We start from the raw sequence: 19,333 nt of genomic DNA on the forward strand, positions 1-19,333 counted from the left end.
TGAGTCCACGCCACTGAAAACTGGTGTAACAAATATGGTCAGTTTTGAAATGACTCTTTTTTCTTAATGTACTGAAATTTTCACTGTTAGCAAACTGAGATGAGGAACAACTGTAGTATCTTTGAGGTTTTGTCCAAACACTCATTACTAAGGTCATCTCTTAACTCATTAAGGTCGTCAAAACTTCAAGCCATAATCTAAAAATGACACATGGCATGACAATAAAGCAATTAGTGCACAAAATACATGAGAAGAAAGGGAGAAGCTTTAGCTTAATAAATATATATGAGTGTTACAATCAGCAACCCTGAACTCAACCACAACATAAAAGGTAACATGAAAGGTAAAAAAAAAAAAAAGATCAGTTAGGACTCAACATGAAAAAGCAAAAGGAATTTGGAAATGTAGGAAAATCTTTAGCAGCACAGAAAAGACTGACTTCTCTTTCAAACATGTGAACATATTAATCTTAGACTAAGGTTTTAAATCCTGACGTAACCCTTCATCAGCACAAACCTTGTGGACCAGTTCTGGAACAGGTGACAACAGACAGTGTGACTGCAGCTGTATCCAACAGATGGAGATCTGAACAGGAGTTCAGCGGCAGAAGAGCTGGCACCAGGGCGGCAGGCCCGGAGGCCGGTGGCTAGGAGACTGTCAGGTCAGCTGGGGACACGGGAGGCTGCTGAAACACAGCCACAGGAACTGAGAGACACTGTGGTACAGGAGGCAGTGACTGCTGCAGCTCAGGCTCAGCAGGGTGCTGCAGCACAGGACCAGGAGGCAACTTCAGCTCAGGAAAAAGGGACTGTTGCAGCTCAGGAACAGGTTAGTGCTATAGCTCAGCGGCTGCAGCTGTAGCACAGGAGGAACAGGAGTCAGCTGGACCACAGACGGGGGACCAGGGGCTGGTATCAGCCAGGTTGTTGACTGGAGAGATGACAGAGCTGGTGAGAGCTCTGTGGTACTGGGCTGCCAGTGATGTCACATCTTCTGTGGCCTCCATGAAAAAGGTAAGTATATTCAAAGGGTGACCGTGGGACATTAGGATGGCTCCTCAGTTGAACAATAAAAAGCCCACAGGGTTCATGAAATGTAGGGTCAGGACATGCAAGTAGTAGACTTGCTGGGTCAGGACTAGAAGACTGCAGGCTTATGAGCCCGAGCCTGATCAATTGAAAAGTAGGCTGTAGGCTAGCATGCTGGTAGCTAGCATGCCAGAGGCTAGCAGCCTGGAAGCTTAAAGGCAGGAGGCTAGCAAGTTGGATGCTATTAGGCCAGGAATCAAGCTTCCAGTTAGCAGGTCAGGAATCAGGCTGGTGGCTAGCTGGCTGGATGCTCGCAGGCAGGGTTGCAAGCTGGTTGCTAGTAGGCCGGATATAAACTTGGACATCAAAGGTATTGCTAGTTGACTGGGATGCAGTACGCAGGATGGAGGCCATGTGCCTGAGAGCTGCCTCAGATCAGTAGATGCAGTTCTGATGGTTGTTCCTCGATCTCTTTCAATCCCAGAGGTGTATGTGACCACCATGAGGGCTTCTAGCTTCTTATCCATCAGCCCAGCAAGTCTTGTTTCCAGCACCAGATGTCTTTGGCTATCCTCTTGGACCACTTAATCCTCACTCTCCTCCCTGCCGCTGGCTTCCTCCTGCTTGTCCTGGTTGTTTGATCCACTCTGCTGGCTGTGGGAAGCTCCAAAAACTGTGGTTTGAGTCCTGGTTTGGTTCCTCGTCCGTCTCAAGGTCTTGCCTTGTCTAGTTTGCCTGCATTTAGCTGGTTGAGTTTTATCCCTCATTCATTCTTAAGCACCTTTCCACTAGACCGTGTTCTCTCTGATCGCCTCTGGGGGTGTCGCTCACTGTCTCGTACATATCCATAGAACTAGTTAGTCCCAGTTAGCTTCAGCTAGTTAGCTTCAGCTCGCCGGGCTTCTGCTGGTCTCCTCCAGCTGCTGTCTAACTAACAACTCGCCGGATTATCCTGATCTCTTCCATGAGTTATCGAGAACCGAGCCCCGTTAGTACCCGCAGTCTATGCCTAGTTGCGATCTCAGTCTTCAGCCTGTGGGTGTGTTCCCTTGTCTCACCTGTGCTTTGTGTGTTCGCAGTGCCTACCAGCCACGCTCAGCCTGTGCCCAGCCTCAGCCTCCCATGTGGAGAAATTGTTTGTTCCACTCGTCGAGTGTGCCTTTTGTTTCTCTCTCCACCCGTTGGGTGCGCTTTTTGTCTCTGTCATCTCCACTCCTTTTGAGTGCGCCTTTAGTTATTTGTTATTCACTCCTTATGAGTGTGTTTTGTGTTGTCATAATTGTAAATAAATTTGGTTTGTTTTTTTCTACTCTTGTTTCCGGATCTGTACATTGAGTCCAGTAATTTATATTTTTGGGCCAAGCCTAACAATGTCGGACTTTCAAACTGCTGCTGCTTTATCGATCAGTGAGTGAATTATTGCTGATCAATTCATCAATATGTCGGCTCAAACTAATGTGTCTCTCTCACTCTGTGTCTCTCTCATACACACACACCACTTTATTTAATGAGCTTTACTGCAAAACACACACACACACGTTTGTTCCCTGTGGGGACATGCATGTCCCTTACCCTAATCCTATCCAAACCTCTGACCCTAAAAGCATGACTTCATGACACATGAGGACTCCAGTTTGGTCCCCACAGTGACGGGACATCCCCGTGGGTTGGTGTGCAGTCAGGTTAAGGTCCCCACTGGGATACAGTGACAGGAACACACACACACACACACACGCACACGCACACGCACACGCACACGCACACACACACACATTCTGGACCCAATGGACATTCTCGATGCTGCCCCCCCCAAGTCCTACACTCCTGGAAACACACGCTACGACAGGCACACACACACACACAAACACACTCACGTGCGCGCACACACACACACACACACACACACACACACACACACACACACACACAGACTCGACAGTAAAAATTAATGCAGAAACTCACAAAAAGACCTTTTAGTGTGTGTTTGTGTGTGTGTGTGTGTGTGTGTGTGTGTGTGTGTGTGTGTCTTGGACTCGGTTCACTTCCTGACAGAGAGAGAGGGGAGGGAGGGCGAACGACAGAGAGACAGATTGAAAACAGACGTTACGTTTTCCCTCTCTCCCGCTCTCTCTCTCTCCCCTCTCTCTCCCCTCTCTCACTCTCCCCCCCTCTCCTCTCTCTCTCTATCTCTCCCCTCTCTCTCTCACTCACTCTCTCCCCCTCTCCTCTCTCTCTCTCTATCTCTCTATCTCTCTCTCCCCTCTCTTCTCTCTTCTCTCTCTCTCTCTCTCTCTCTGCCCCTCTCTCTCCTCTCTCACTCTCTCCCCCCTCCCCTCTCTCTCTCTCTCTCTGCCCCTCTTTCTCCTCTCTCTCTCTCTCTCCCCCCTTCTCTCTCCTCTCTCTCTCTCTCTCTCTGCCCCTCTCTCTCCTCTCTCTCTCTCTCTCCCCCCTTCTCTCTCCTCTCTCTCTCTCTCTCTCCCCTCTCTGTCTCCTCTCTTCTCTCTCTCCCACTGTGAGTCAGTCTGTTGGTTTCCATTCGTCGGCCGTCTGGAATGAACTCGGACTGAAGGGAAGAAGAAGAGGAGTGACAGAAAGAAGAGCGAAAACCACTGAAGAAGAAGAAGAAGAAGAAGAAGAAGGAGAAGAAGAAGAAGAAGAAGAGCATCAGAAGGTTTGAACAAGCGTCTTTCTTTTTGTTCACTCTTTCACTTGGTTTCCTCGGATTCTGCTGATTTGACTTTGTGTCCTCGCATCAAATACTGCAGTAAAACTCACAGTACCAGAGTGTACAAATACAAAATACATACTAGGATTTGCATTACTACATTCAGAATGTTAGTGGTTTAAATACACAAGTATTATTAGTGAAATGTATGTGAAGTAAAAGTACTGCATGCAGACTGATTATTATGATTGGATTATTACTACTGTGATGCATTCATGTACACATGATACTTGTACTGCATCATCCTCTAGTTTAATGTCAGACTGTGTTATATTTTATAAACTGGCTGTCTTCAGGTGATATGAAATATAATCACACACTCGTTTACCTTCAGTCTGATGACTTTAAACACGTTTACTGAAGCTGATTATTACAAACTGTTATAAAGACAATAAATCTGTTTTTCTGAAATACTTGTTGAAGTTGTTCCAGCCTTGAAATGATCACGCTGATCAAAAAGAACCTAATTAAAACTTAAAGGCAAAAAGGTACAGTCATTTGTGCTGATCAGTATTAATCACTATTGATTACCACTGATGTTTATTTCTTGCCTTGTTTCTTTCATCAGCTTCAGAGAATAAAGACTGAAAGTACAGTTTCTCAGAGAATAAGAACATACATAATGATTGATCACAATACCTGTGATTGACATGTGATTGACATGTGATTGATATGGAACAGCTGCTTCTCATAAACTCACAGAATCACCGGTTCAGCTCTGACACACTGAAACTTTATTTTTCATCATAAACTGAATGACGACAAATGTGTTTTTTGTAGATTTAATGTTTCCTCAAAATTCTTTGGGCCGATATTCACATGATTCTCTCTGGCTTTTATTGTGAAACATCTGCAGGAAGTGAGGGGATTTGTTTGTTGATCGTTCAGATGAAAAGCTTCAGAGACTGTATGTTTACATTCATTCTGTCTCTTTCTGAAGGTCAGAAGTCACTGACATCGGACTGTAATTGACAGCCGTCAGTCATCTGATCTGAACCAACCAGGAGACAGAAAACAACCATGAACATGCAGGAGTGACAGACAGGTGAGACACCTGTAGATCAGGTGAGTGTGAGGTCAGAGATGTTTAGCTCTTGGTTTTACTCTCCGTTAAAAGAAGTTTTGATTTGATTCCACACATCCTTCTTTTGTCAACACCTGCCACCTACATCGCCCACAATGCAATTCTGCCTGTGACAGCTGAGTGTGAGGTTTGTGTGTGTTATGCTAGCAGCAGCTAATGTAGCCTGCAGCAGAGATGAGCAGCAGCTACACAGCTCTGCGCAGCTCACTTTTAGGACTCCACACCAACAGACTTGGCTCAGTTTCCAGCCGACGCTGACTTGCATTACATCACACAGGACATTTAGACTTCACAGAGCTCCCTCCAAGACACTGAAGACTTTATAGGCTACTACTTTAAAGACGTGCAGTAGAACTCCCCAACACCTAAATATACCTCAGAACAGCAGGAAGCACACACTGAGGTGGAGAATGGGTGGAGGAGGTGTGACCCCCTGTCAGGACTCTCTGGGGTCTGTTTGTGAGGAAGTCCAGTGTCCAGCTGCAGAGTGTGGTACTCAAGTCCAGAGTGTTACATTTGTCAATCGGTTTCTCATTGTGTTGAAAGCTGAGCTGTAATCAACAAACAACATTCTGTGGTGTTGGACTGGGTGGACGGCAGTGGACATGGCGTCCTCTGTGGATCTGTTGGTTCTGAATGTAACCTGTTGTGGATCCAGGCTGGCTGGGATGTTGTTTTCAATGGAAAAGCAGGTTCTCAAAGCACTTCATCAGAAGGTCGATGGTTGGATCCCAGACTGCTCCAGTCTGCATGTCAAAGTGTCTGTTAGCAAGATACTGAACCCCAAATGTGTGTGTGTGTGAATGGGTGGCTGCTGGCTTGTAAAGTGCTTTGAGTGGACCATGGACTAGAAAACAGACCCCCCATGTAGAGCGTTTTGTTCTGCACGCTGCTGTAGGCAGAGAATCAGCACAAGCTGCAGGATTTTCCACCGTTGAATACGTTTTCTCTTTGTCCAGCGCTGCACAGCACTCAAAGTGTGGACAGAGTTCTGGCTGTGAGAGGCTAGACTTTCACCATCTGAAGGGGCGTGTACATGCATCTGCATATGTAGAAGAGCCAATAGGAATGCTGTCTTTCTGAAAAGACCTGTGATTGGCTGAAGAATCCTGTCTGGACTAGGTTTTCTAAAGCTTGAAAACTGCCAAGAGGAGGTTCACAATTCTAGTTTTGTCTCAGACCACTGGAATTACAACATGCTGAAAGGTTATTATGGATTTTTTTTTTTCCAATGACGCCTAAAATAAACTGTCTGCCACGGATTGAATAGAAGCTGCAGAGCTGTGATTGGCTGAAAACTGTGATGAACTGAATTTAAAGTGATGCTGAAAAGTCTCCCCTCAGCTGCCCACAGGAAATTCTTTCCTGTTTATTTTCTTCTTCGGTGGTCGACTCACATTCCTCCCTCTCGCAGGATCAATGAGACCTCTGATTGGCTGAGATGACTAAGGACACATTCTGATTGGATGGCTGGACTCAGTCTTCTTTTTTCTATGGAGGGAGAAGAAAAAAAAACCCTGTGAAAACACACACATACACACACACACACACACACACACACACACAGGAATGTGTTCAGGTCTGTTTGAACCATCGTAGCTCAAATGATTCCACAGACGTTCTGACTGTTTCTGTTTAACTAAATCCAGACTCATTCCAGAGTTTTTCATCTGGTTCCTGTCTTCAGTGGGTCATACAGCAGTTGGTAGTGTGAGAGAGACATTAAAAACAGGATGGTCAAAAACATCCTGACTTTTAGTCACCAAACTCTGGATCCCACATTTCCCATAATGTACCTTGATTTATGGATCCTGCTGCCTGTTAGGGTTTGGCCACATCACCTCATCCACATCCTCAGCAGTGTCATCCCTGGTAACAACTGGGAAATATGGCCTCATGTGCTCTATCCAACCCTGGAATGACCCCACCTCAGGGTCTCCACATGTCTCTGTGGGGCAAGTATACACTGCGATGTTATGGTGGCTGGTGAAACAGTCCTAGATGAGACCAGCACAGTGGACAACTAACCTGGGAAGCTCTGGTCTGTCTGCACAGATGCATCCAGACATGTGATTATGTGTGCAGTACTGTGGGGGCTGAGGGCAGCATGGCGATGGAGAGCTGCTTGAAGACGAATGGCAGCACATGGGTGACCATCTGCCTTGAGCGGTTGATTAGAGAGAGAGACAATGACAATAAAAATGACAGCCATAATAATAGACTAATTATACTAGTGTATGATAATAAATATAGTTAATTAATATAGCATATTAATATATGCACAAAATAATAATAATGTGTATCTTATAATAATAGAAATATGACTAATAATAAGGGCAGTTGCAGTGGGTGTCAAGCAGGACCATGGCAGTATGCACATCCACATCATCCACAATCGAGGTGCAACCACAACTGAGAGAGCACAAAGACTCTGGGGAAGAAGCCACGTTAACAACATGAATTAATGGGACATGAATTTGTACAGATGGAGAGGGAGAGGAGGAGAGAGGAGCTCAGTGTATCACTGGAAGTCCCCCAGCAGTCTCATATCCAGTCTCATATGTCTGCTGTCACAGTGGGTTACTTCATCGAGTGAAATACGTTGACAAGAAACATGCGTATTGATGCCTTCTTCTTCTGTTGAGCTTTATGGCATTATCATATTTGCATCCATAAGTGTTGCATTACTGTCATCTGCTAGACTATAACAGCTTCACGGTGCAAACTCTTTACAGTGTCCACCCATAGTGTTCCTATTTACAACATTATCCATTGTATCACCCAGACCCAATTCACTTAGCACCTACACCTGATTCTTGCTGCACATGCGTACCTGCAGACCAGTTATGGCCACACCTGAATATAAAATGATAGTTCATTCACATTAATATTTATTGTCATTAAAATGGTGATGTCTGTGATCAACAGGTTAGCTATTTACCCTCTAACCATAAAATAGCGAAGGACCGCCCTTCACTGGCCCTTCATGGGTTGTTAAAGGAAGGAGTTTGACTTTTAATTTGAAATCTCTTCTCTCTGGTTACATGACATCACAGTTAGACTTTTAATTTGAAATCTCTTCCCTCTCTTTGTTGTAGCTGGTCAAGCTCCTTGGCCAATGATGGTGTCCATCAGAGGGCAAACAGGAAGTTTGAACGTGCTGCACTTCCTGTTTGGTGGGTAACAATATTATTCCTTTAAAAATTCACCAGACTTTACAGGTGGGCTGACGCCTGTCTGTCTGTCGGTCTGTCTGTCTGCAGGTGTGTTCCTGGTTCATCCGGAAGGGACCGTCTGTTTGGAGCTGCTGCCTTCGTCCTCTGAAGTTCTGCTCAATGCAAATACCAACTTCACTGTGGTCAGTAAGCACCTGTATGTCTTTGCTGGTACCCGTCTGTCTCTACTGGTCCCTACAGGTACCTCTCTCTTCAGACACCTTTCTGTGTGTCCACAGATACCTGTCTGTCTTTGCAGGTGTGTTCAGGTACCTGTCTGTCTCCTCTGGAGCAGTATTTTGTGAATGAAGTCAGAGACCTGTCTCTCTTCCCAGGTGTGTGTTATGATTTAGGCAAACGCTGGCTAAGGCTTGATTGAATGATTGAGGACAGGTGTGCTCATGAGAGGAGGTTGCCGGGCCACGCACAGACACAGGACAGACAGAGGAGAGACAGGCAGGAGACAGAAGGAGGAGGAAACACAGGAGCACACCAGGCAAAAAGGAGAGAACCTGCAGATCCTGACAACGTGTTTGAGTTTGGTTCTGGTACCTGTCTTTCTCTGCAGGTGTGTTCAGGGTGGAGTCAGGTGACATGGCGGTTACCTCAGGACACTTTGGTGGACGGGGTTGTTGTGGAGAATCAGGGGTCAAGTAGTGTCCTGCAGCTCTCTAATGTCACCTGGAGGAATTCTGGGAGATACACCTGTGAGGAAGCATCATCCTATCAAAGCAGAGACATCGACATCTTCATACCTGGTCGAGGTGACCATGACATCTATCGTATATTGATTGTATCCATCCTATGCATGAGACACGTATCTCCGGATGTTCTCATCCTACCTGTTCCCCCTCAAGGTCCAGATGAGTGGTTTGTCCCGCTGGGTCCAGGTGTGGTGATGAAGGAGGCGGAGGAAGATACCATTCCCTGCGTGGTTTCTGACCCACAGCTCAACGTCTCGCTGTACGAACGTCCCGGCAGGACACCAGTTACCGGGACGAAGTTCGAGCCGGGCCGTGGCTTCACGGGTCGTCTGAACGACACGTCATACGTGTGCTTGGCCGCCCGTGGAGATGAGGAGAGAGAGTCGCAGGTGTACTATGTCTTCAGCATTGTGGGTAAGGATATTAGATTAAGATTCAATTAGATTAGATCAGATTAGATTAGGGTTAGACTGGATTGGGTCAGAGTAATTTACATTTAGCCTTTACATTCAGCTACCTTAGGTGAGAGTTTATTTATATTATATTAGACTGGATTAGGTCTAATTAGACCAAATTAGATTAAATCAGATCAGATCAGTTTTTACCACGGCAGAAAGTTCTGACAGTATCAATGTGGTGGAGGTTTCCTATTGAATGGCAGCGATGAGGCTGAAGTTTGTTCTGATCTATAAGGCTGACCTGGTCTCAGGTCTCCTGACAGAACAGAGTCAGTATTCAGATGTTCTGAGATCGACTTCACCCTCCTCCCATCCTCTTGTCTCAGTATTTCCCTGTAAATCTCTCCTGTTAGGTTAGATCAGATTTGCATGAAGAGTGAGTTCTGCGAGATCAGATTAAACTTGATAGTTTCCATGAACACCTCCTTTTCTCTGGCTACCTGTGCGGCTGTCCCTCCACCTGTCTGCCTCTCAGTTCCAAAGGTGATGGAGGTGGATCTGACGGTGTCCAGCAGTGTGTTGAAACAGGGGGAGGTTCTGACTGTGAACTGCACCGTCAAAGACACTGAGATGGTTTACTTCTCCTGGGACTTCCCCCGCAGACAGGTACCTGTCTCTTTCTCCAGCTGCCTCTTTGTCTGAACTGTCATCAAACTGTTTCGTTTCAAGTTTTTTCTTGTGTTCTTCAGAAAATTGAGCCTCTGACCGACTTTCTGCCCAATCGGATCCGCTCCTTCATTAACATTTCCACGGCAACAGTGGAAGATTCTGGTAGGTCACTGATTTGACTGACTTTCAGGAAAAAGTGTGATTCTGCCTGACAGACCGCACTGAGGGAACAACAGCCTTCTGCTGTAGCTGTTCATAAAGGTCACCTGGTCACCTGGTAAACAGTCATGAATGACATCTAACAGTTACTTTGGTAACGTTGAACCAGATGTTCTTGTTGTTTGGGCTTGTGTGTGTGTGTGTGTGTGTGTCTCCTGTAGGTGTATATGTGTGTGTGGTGCAGGAGACAACGCAGGAACAAACTGTGAAGAAAAACATTACAGTGACAGTGCTGGGTCAGTAAACACACACACACACACACACACACACACACACACACACACACACACACAAAATCGTGTGTACATAACTTATGGGGACATTACATAGACATCCATTCATTTCCCAAAGAGTTACCTTAACCTTCACTCCATTTGTCCCCATGAGGACCACGAGTCCCCACAATGTAACTGTGCAAACAGATGTATGTCCCCACAATGTAAGGTATACACAGTACACCCAATCACAGACACAGGTGAACACACGGATAGGTAAACTGTCTCGCTCTCTCTGCAGATCGAGGTTATGTCTACCTGTGGCCTTCAGGTGAGACCAACGTGTCATCTCTTCTCCATCACACGGTAGAGTTTAGTGTGGAGGTCGACGCCCACCCCGTCCCCACCGTCCACTGGACCAAAGACAACCAGACTGTTGCTATGGAAACCACCTCCATCACCACCACACACCTGGCGGGAAGCAGGTAGATCAGAGGTTGCGTTAGAAATAATAAAAACTAATAATAATAATAATAAAATTACATCTTTACTGGCCGACATGTTGAAGAAGAAACAGTCTGTCTGTCTGTCTGTCTGTCTGTCTGTCTGATTGATTGATTGATTGATTGATTGATTGATTGATTGATTGCAGGTATGTGAGCACGCTGACGCTGGTTCGAGTCCAGATGGATCAGACAGGAAGTTACACAGTGACTGTTTCCAACGATGATGACATTGAGGAGGTTGCATTTAGCCTGGAGGTCAAAGGTCAGACAGACAGACAGCGAGTGAAAGAGAGAGAGACAGGATGATGGACAGACAGGCTGCTCACAGCGTGTGTGTGTGTGTCCAGCGCCCCCTAGGATCACGTCGCTGTCTGAGGTTGGAAGTAAGATGGTTGTGTGTGTCAGCGAGGGAGCTCCACCCCCATCGGTCACCTGGTACACCTGTCACACCTCACAAAGGTAAACACATGCAAACACAGACAAAGCGCTGTACCAGTGCATGTGCTGTCACGGTAACCCTGTTTGTCTCCTGCAGGTGCAATAATTTGACAGGTGGCTGGAGGAGCCTATCAGCAGCCTCAGAGGGCGGGACGCTGCAGGAGAACACTACTGAGGTGGAAGAGAGAGGTGTCACCCAGGTAACCAGTAGGGTCATCGGTGTGATGTCATCAGCTGGGAGGAGAGATAACAATTAGAATCAAAAATAATAATCAAGATTGATCAGCTGTGAGTGTGCGTGTCTCACCTGTGCAGGTACGCAGTGTGTTGACTCTGCAGAGTCTCATCTCTCTGTCAGCTGTTCGCTGTGAAGCCAAAAACTCTGCAGGACGACGAGCCAGAGACCTGCGGATACTGTCCAACTGTACGTACATATACTGCAGTACTACAGTAGTACTACTCTAGCACATTACAATACTGACCTGCAAATACTGTCCAACTGTATGTACAAATACTGTAATGTAGTACTGCAGTACTACATTATTAATTAGCATTCTGTACATGACACTGTCTCTCTCGCTCTCTGTCTCTCTCTCTGCCTGTCTCCAGCTCTTCTGTCTCAGGTTGCGGTGTTGGCAGCAGTTCTGGTTCTGGTCATCCTCGCCGTCATCTTCCTCATCATTCTCATTCTTCTCTGGAGAAAAGTCAGTATGCAGCGTAGTACTATTATTAACTGCAGTTTTAATGGTGTATTAGTGCCCCACATAGCAAAGAACTGTAGTAGTACTGTAGTACTGGTTGTATTATTTTACATGACATGAAGACATGGTGGTGACTCCTTAAAAACTGGGTATTTCACATCTGACGTCCTGCATTGTGGCTGGTTTGTGTCGTCTCGTTACTTTTTGGATAAACTAAACCTAAAAAGTTGTTTATTAAGGTGAGACTAAACCTGCAGGAGGTCGTCTGACTCCAGCTCAATCACAGATGATTTGTCATTTTCTCTCCTGCGCAGACTAACGGCAAACTAATCTCAAATCATATGTGTGTGTTCTTCAGTCTGTCTAATTTTACAAGCTTTAGAAAAAAACAGGCCACACTTTGTCTCTCAGTCCAGATCGTCATGTCCGTCAAACCCTTCAGGATGTGAGTTCTGGATCCTAAAGGTACACGCAGGTGATCATATGAAGCAGCCTTCGATACAACTAAGTGCACTCAACCTTCATCGCTCACAGGCCGAGGTGTCGCTGCTACTTCCTGTAAAATGGCGCCCATCCGGCTCAGAGTTTCTAAGGAGTCCCCACATTAAGCAGCATTATTGCTTGGTAGCCATGACAACATGAGATTTTTGCAGTGGCATCTTTTATTTTTGTTACCTGAGTTGTCAACATCTCTTCCTGTTTTTTAGAAGCCACATTATGAAGTTCGCTGGAAGGTGATTGAATCGGTGAGTCCTGATGGACAGCAGTACACCTACCTGGACCCCGCCCACCTGCCCTACGACTCCACCTGGGAAGTACCACGAGACAACATAGTACTAGGTAATACTCTGAAAACACGTGAGACCACATACAACAAAGAGGATGTGGTTCAAAATAATGTCCTCAGACATTGTAGTACTCGAGAATACTCTGTGAATACATGGTAGTACTAAATCTGCAGAGACAACACTGTGTGAGGAAATCCCAAGCAGCCAAGTCGTAGTAAACCACAAACTAGTCCTGCAATAATGCAAAGCTGAACTAATCCCAGTTTAATCAAAAACTAATCTCAACCGTCAATCATGATGTCAAATTGTCACTCTTTCAAAATAAAAGTACTCATTGATGTTTTCTCTTGAGAGGTTGATGATGATAAAAGCAACAAAACTTTGTGTGAAATCAAAACAGAAAAAAGAACAAATTTCCCCGGTCTGACCTTTCCACTCTGTCTGCCTGCCTGTCTGCCTGTCTGCCTGTCTGCCTGTCTACAGGTCAAGTGTTGGGTTCAGGTGCGTTTGGTCGTGTGGTTGAAGCGACCGTCTCTGGTCTACTTCACTCTCATTCTACAACTAAAGTGGCCATCAAGATGGTCAAACGTACGTACCTGTCTCTCTCTCTGTCTTTATGTCTGTCTCACTGTCTGTCTGTCTGTCTGTCTGTCTGTCTGTCTAAGTGATATTTGGAGTGTTGGATGTCAGCATGTTACGTCCAGTGAATCAATCAGATTGATTATTGATATTTTGGTGAATGAAAGTGACATGATATGTTGTGTGTGTTCAGCCAGCAGCGGTGCAGTTCAGTGTCTGATGTCGGAGCTGAAGGTTTTGATTCATCTCGGTCCTCACCTGAACGTCGTCAACCTGCTTGGAGCGTGCACGAGAGGAGGTGCACACTTACACCCTGATTTAATTCTTAACCCAGACTTAATCCTAAACTAATCCAGACCTAATCCTAAACTAATTCAGATTTAATCCTAAACTAATCCAGATTTAAACCTAAACTAATCCTGATTTAATCCTAAACTAATCCAGACTTAATCCTAAACTAATCCAGACTTAATCCTAGACTAATTCAGATTTAAACCTAAACTAATCCAGATTTAATCCTAAACTAATCCAGACTTAATCCTAGACTAATTCAGATTTAAACCTAAACTAATCCAGATTTAATCCTCAATTGAACCTGAACCTGAACCTTGACTTGACTTGAACCTAAACTAATGCTGCCGGTCTACATTTTGTGCTTTCAGAATAAAGACCCTCCATGCTGATCCAGATCAGTCTCAGATTCAGACTAAGACTAAACCAGCCGGGCTGTGCTCTGATGCTTTAATGCTTCGTCTGGAAACATGTAGTGAAAACTTGTTGTAAACTTAATATTCGTTCACGTAAAGACTTTCAGCGGTTCCGGTTATTATTGATTCTGTCTCAGTAACTTGTATAATAACATGATAATACTGTCAGAGTAAAGGGGGACAGGTGAAGATGAGGTGGACACGTCTCTCACCGGCTCCAACCTGAAAAATTAACTAAATAAATAAACAAACGTCTATCAAGCTCAGAAAGACGTCTGCTACTCCACCTGCTGGAGGAAGAGAGAACTGCAGCGCAAAGAACAGGCTGACGGTCCATCTGTCTGTCTGTCTCTGTCCAGGTCCTGTCTATCTGATCACTGAGTTCTGTCGTCATGGGGACCTGGTCAACTACCTTCAAAGGAACAAACACACCTTCTTACAGAGCGACACACACACCAAGAGGTCAGCACACACACAGAAACATTATATCCTCCATCGACCTGTCTCTCTGTCTCTGTGTACTCGTCTCTGTATCTGTCTCTCTGTCTGTCTGTCTCTCTCTCTGTGTTGACTGTGAGTGTCTCTCGCCCTGCAGTGACAGTGATGGAGGCTACATGGACATGAACAAGGAAGAGAACGTTCAGTACGTTGCCATGAAGGAACTCAGCTACGCCGACATCGAACCTGCTGTGTACGAGACGCCGTACGCACCGCCAGGTGACAGCAGCAACATGGAAACATGAATAAATTAATTCTTCAGTATTTCTCACATGAGAGTTTGAAAGTCTCCAAATCCTGACGTCATTTTCAACTTTAGAAACTGAAACTTTAGTCTTTAAAGTCGACGTTCACTCAGCTTTTACCATGAAATATGAGATTCATTCAAGATCATTCATGAAACATTATAATGAGTTATGTTTATATCTGTCTGACTGACTGACTGACTGACTGTCTGTCTGTCTGTCTGTCTGTCTGTCTGCCTGTGACTCGACCTGTCGTTCTCTTTCAGACCAGCAGGAGGCGTCTCTCCTCCTCAGTGACTCTCCTCTCCTGACTCTCACTGACCTCCTCAGCTTCTCCTTCCAGGTTGCTCAGGCCATGGACTTCCTCACCAGCAGAAACGTACGACCACTAATCAACACATCACTAATCAATACATCACTATTAACACATCACTGATCGATACATCACTGATCGATACATCACTCATTCATGACTGCTGATACAACACATTCATCGTCAGTGTGTTTGTGAATGTTGATGTTTCCAGAAATTTGATTAAGGAACTTGTTGCATGTTGGCATGTTGTTTGCTCTCATGTTTGTTCACATGTTGTTTGTTCACATGTTTGTTCACATGTTGTTTGTTCACATGTTGTTTGTTCACATGTTGTTTGTTCACATGTTTGTTCACATGTTGTTTGTTCTCATGTTTGTTCACATATTGTTTGTTCACATGTTGTCTTTTCACATGCCGTGTTGCGTGTCCTGCAGTGTGTGCACAGAGACCTGGCGGCGAGGAACGTCCTGGTCTGTGAAGGGAAGCTGGTGAAGATCTGTGATTTTGGTCTGGCCAGAGATCTGACGAAGGATCAGGACTACATCGCCAGAGGAAACGTCTGTTAAATTAATTAAAAAACGTTGTGACTGAAGTTCGTTTAGCCTGTTCGTCAGCGGACAAACCTGATCAACCGTAAGTTCCCTCTTCTCTTTCCATTTTCAGAGTTTCCTGCCGGTGAAGTGGATGTCCCCAGAGAGTATTTTCCACAACATTTACAGCTGTCAGAGCGACGTTTGGTCCTATGGAGTCTTATTGTGGGAGATTTTCTCTCTTGGTAAACCAGTTCAAACCAGTATACATCTACACACACCAGTCCAAAGCAGTATATATCTCCATCAGTGCAGTATCTTGTGTGTTTTGTCCCAGGTGGGAGCCCGTACCCCGACCTGCCCATGACCCAGGAGTTTTACACTGCTCTGAAGAGAGGCTACAGAATGAGCCAACCTGAGCACGCTCCTCACAACATGTATGACACACAGCTCACCATCACATGTTCTACACGTGTTCTACACGTCAGGTTCAGCATATCAGCCAGATGGACGCCATTTTATAGGAAGTAACAGCAACACTTCACATCCTGAAGGGTTTGACGGACGATCTGGACTGAGAGACAAAGTGTGGCCTGGTTTTATTTCTAAAGCTTGTAAAATTAGACAGAGTAGACTGAAGAATACACACATACGATATGAGATGAGTTTATTTGAAGCATGTCAGTGTGAAGCGTCCAGAAAACACCATTCACATCATTATTATTCATTATTTGTGACGAGATGACCCAAATCAGCCACAACGCAGGACGTCAGGCGCCACCACTGATGCTGTGAAATACCAAGTTTTTAAGGAGGGAATCCCCTGCACAACATGGAGGTGTGATTTTAGAGGAGCTCCTCTGTGACCTTCAGTTACTCCTGACAGCCTTCTCTACAACGTTTGTGTTTGTCTCCAGAGGAGAAACACAGTACGACAAGCTCTGAAGGGTTCGTTGATGTCTGACAGTTTGTCTTTAAACATGTCTGACAGCTTCTGTTCTGTCTTCAGGTTTGATCTGATGAAACAGTGTTGGGAGGAAAAACCTCAGCATAGACCATCTTTCTCCTCATTGGTCGTCTCCGTGGGCAACATGTTGACTGACGACCACAAAAAGGTGCCAGATTACTTTATTATCTTTAATCTTGCTGATGTCTCAGTAACAGGAGACAAAGCTTCAGTAAGTTTACCTGTGACAGGTGTCTGTCAGCTGATCGGCCATGAAGTCCGCTGGTTTCCCTTTACAGACTGTTTCATTTGACTATTTTCACTTTTCAAAGGGACACTTCAAAGGTTCCAGCTGTAGTTTTCAGCTGTGAGAACGTTTGCCTGTTTAAAGTTCTCTTTGATTTAATGACTGCAGGACGGTTCTTTCTGCTGTAACTCATTCACTGTGGTTGTTTTCAGAGTTACCTCCAGCTCACTGAGAACTTCCTGAAAGGTGAAAATCCGGCTGTTGTCCGATCCAGACTGAGTCCAACCAGACCTGCTGGAGACGAGACTGATGGACAGACGGACACAAATGGTCAGACTCACAAAAACACACTCATCACATTTCTACCAAAGATCAATACAAATCGTTTTATTGTTGGTTTTATTAATCATCATATTAATCAAAAAAAGCTGCACTCACCTCATTTGACATCCAACGCCCTCTTTGTTGTTTACAGGAAGTCTCGTCCCTCAGGTGAAGGTTCACCTGTTGGAGGTGGAGCCAGAGGAGGCGGGCCCCTCTCATGGCACTTACATCATCCCCATCACTGACATCACCGTAGAAAACAGCAGTGATGCTGCGCTGGACGCAGTCAGGTATGAAAATTCAATAATATCCCGAAAGAACATTTAAGCCCAACAAATATTCAGATACAAAGCATATTGAATTATAACATGTGTTATGTTATTTAATATCTCTACCACTGACTTACCAACTTAAACTGAGCAGATGTTTAAGCGTTTATTGTCAGGTGTGATGTCCAGGTGACCTGCTGACTGACGGACTTGTAGTCCATGGTCTGAGTCACCGTCATCAGCAGACTGCGTCATCGTTATAATAATTTATCTGGTGTATTGGGGTGGCTGTGGCTCAGGAGGTGGAGCTCACAGAGTGATTGTGTGAATGGGTGAAGGTGACTTTTGTAGTAAAGTGCTTTGATTGTTTGGTAGACCAGAACAACACGACATTAAAGCATGCAGTTGTGTTCACGTCACATGATGCAGCTCCCAGTCAGCACCGCCCACGAGACCGCCAGTCGCCTTCACCCGGCAGCGCGATGAGTTTCCTGCGATGTTAAACGCACGTTTTAGCTCATGTTTCTCCTGTCTGACTTTAAAACACCTTTCCCACCCTGTCACTGCCTCACCTGCAACCCCCCCACTGTAACTACATCACCTGATGATAATGATGATGATGATGATGATGACCTCTCTCTTCTGCAGCCCTAAGATGTCAGACTCTCAGGATGCAGCAGGAGGACAGGAAGTGACATCATCAGAAGACAGAGACGACGCTGAGGAGCTTCCTGCTTCGTCCTGCAGACGTGAGGAAGAGGAGGAGAGTTGCCTGTGAAGAGCTCAGTTGCCTTCCAGGCTGATGAGGTTTTAAAAACCCAAATTTCTGCACAGTCCTCCTGAGAGACGCAGCACAGCAGCGATTTTCTTTCTTTGGCCACGCCCTCCTCCAGCTGGATCATTCATTCATAAAAACATGACATCATCACAGACGCCTGCTGAGGCCACCCGGGGTATTTCCCCCACAGTATGGACTGTAAGGCTGCCAAGGAATTATGTTTTCTTTTAAATATTTTTAATATTTTTATAATCGTGTCTGACGCCTCAAACAGGAGACAGAAATAATATTCCTGTTGATATGAAGTAGAGTTGTGTTCACAGTAAACTGTGCAGCAGGTCCTGAATCAGATTAAGAAGTTATTATTTTATTATTATTCAGCTTCATATTGTTCATTTACTCGTATTATTCTGAAGAATTATATCTGTATTATTATCTGCTTTGTGTTTATTCAAACTGCTCTGAGTCCCATCAGGACTGAAAATATTTCTGCAAATAAATATCAAAACAAAATCCAGCAGTTCATCAGTTTGTTTTTTTACTTTGACATTTTCATCAGTGAAAACGATTTGATTTTCTGACACCACCTTCATGAAAGTCGTATAAATTATATCATTTATCACTACAAAATCCTGATGAGTTGATAAGTGTTTTCTGAACTTTTACAACTGTTTGTCATGACATGTTCGAATTATTTCACAGTTCAAAAAATGTTTTTTCTCCGACCAAAAATGACTGAATATCTGCGTGTCTTTACTAGTTTTCTTTTCATTTTCCTCTCTATCAGATTGTTTTTGTGAGTCACTTTATTTCTTTTGTTTTGTACATATGTCAAAGGTTCACGGTGGAAGAAAGAAAAGAGACAGAGCAGGAAGTAAAAACACCATTAAAACGGATGGAGTGATGCATAACAATAAAAATAAAATGCACTGCAAAAGTCAAGAAATATACAAATAAAAAAATGGAAAGTAGAAAAATAGAAACTACACATCCGGGATGTTGATGAGGCCACCTGCAGACTGGAAAAGGGGGCGGAACTCGGGGGGGTTGACTACAATCCTTCCTGCTCACCTCGGGGTCCTGGAGGAGTACGGGTCCTGGAGGAGTACGGGTCCTGGAGGAGTACGGGTCCTGGAGGAGTACGGGTCCTGGAGTGGAAAAACCATCTCCGCTTTCTTCAGAGTGCTGAGCTCCAGGTTGTTCT

At 44.9% G+C, this 19,333-nt stretch overlaps 1 protein-coding gene across 2 annotated transcripts; it reads left to right on the forward strand.

Moving 5' to 3' along the window:
• The first annotated feature begins 3,178 nt into the window (after positions 1-3,178).
• Positions 3,179-18,646, forward strand: LOC143332891 (platelet-derived growth factor receptor beta-like). Of its 2 annotated transcripts, XM_076750727.1 has the most exons (28): positions 3,179-3,699; positions 4,694-4,798; positions 7,936-8,013; positions 8,101-8,195; positions 8,621-8,816; positions 8,910-9,170; positions 9,690-9,820; positions 9,904-9,985; positions 10,204-10,278; positions 10,559-10,742; positions 10,910-11,025; positions 11,111-11,222; positions 11,299-11,401; positions 11,517-11,625; positions 11,811-11,905; positions 12,610-12,742; positions 13,174-13,278; positions 13,463-13,567; positions 14,336-14,438; positions 14,572-14,693; positions 14,986-15,098; positions 15,470-15,592; positions 15,699-15,810; positions 15,903-16,002; positions 16,575-16,680; positions 16,971-17,088; positions 17,234-17,372; positions 18,000-18,646. In XM_076750727.1, exons 3-28 carry the CDS (start codon positions 7,956-7,958, stop codon positions 18,127-18,129), a joined length of 3,126 nt encoding a protein of 1,041 aa, XP_076606842.1. In that variant the 5' UTR covers positions 3,179-3,699; positions 4,694-4,798; positions 7,936-7,955; the 3' UTR covers positions 18,130-18,646. The 2 variants fall into 2 exon arrangements, with proteins under 2 accessions (XP_076606842.1, XP_076606843.1); XM_076750728.1 differs by lacking the exon at positions 13,463-13,567 and having other exon boundaries at positions 3,564-3,699.
• The last annotated feature ends 687 nt before the right edge of the window (positions 18,647-19,333 follow it).

Source organism: Chaetodon auriga, chromosome 15, assembly GCF_051107435.1.
Source record: "Chaetodon auriga isolate fChaAug3 chromosome 15, fChaAug3.hap1, whole genome shotgun sequence".
In the NCBI taxonomy this organism is placed as follows: domain Eukaryota; kingdom Metazoa; phylum Chordata; class Actinopteri; order Chaetodontiformes; family Chaetodontidae; genus Chaetodon; species Chaetodon auriga.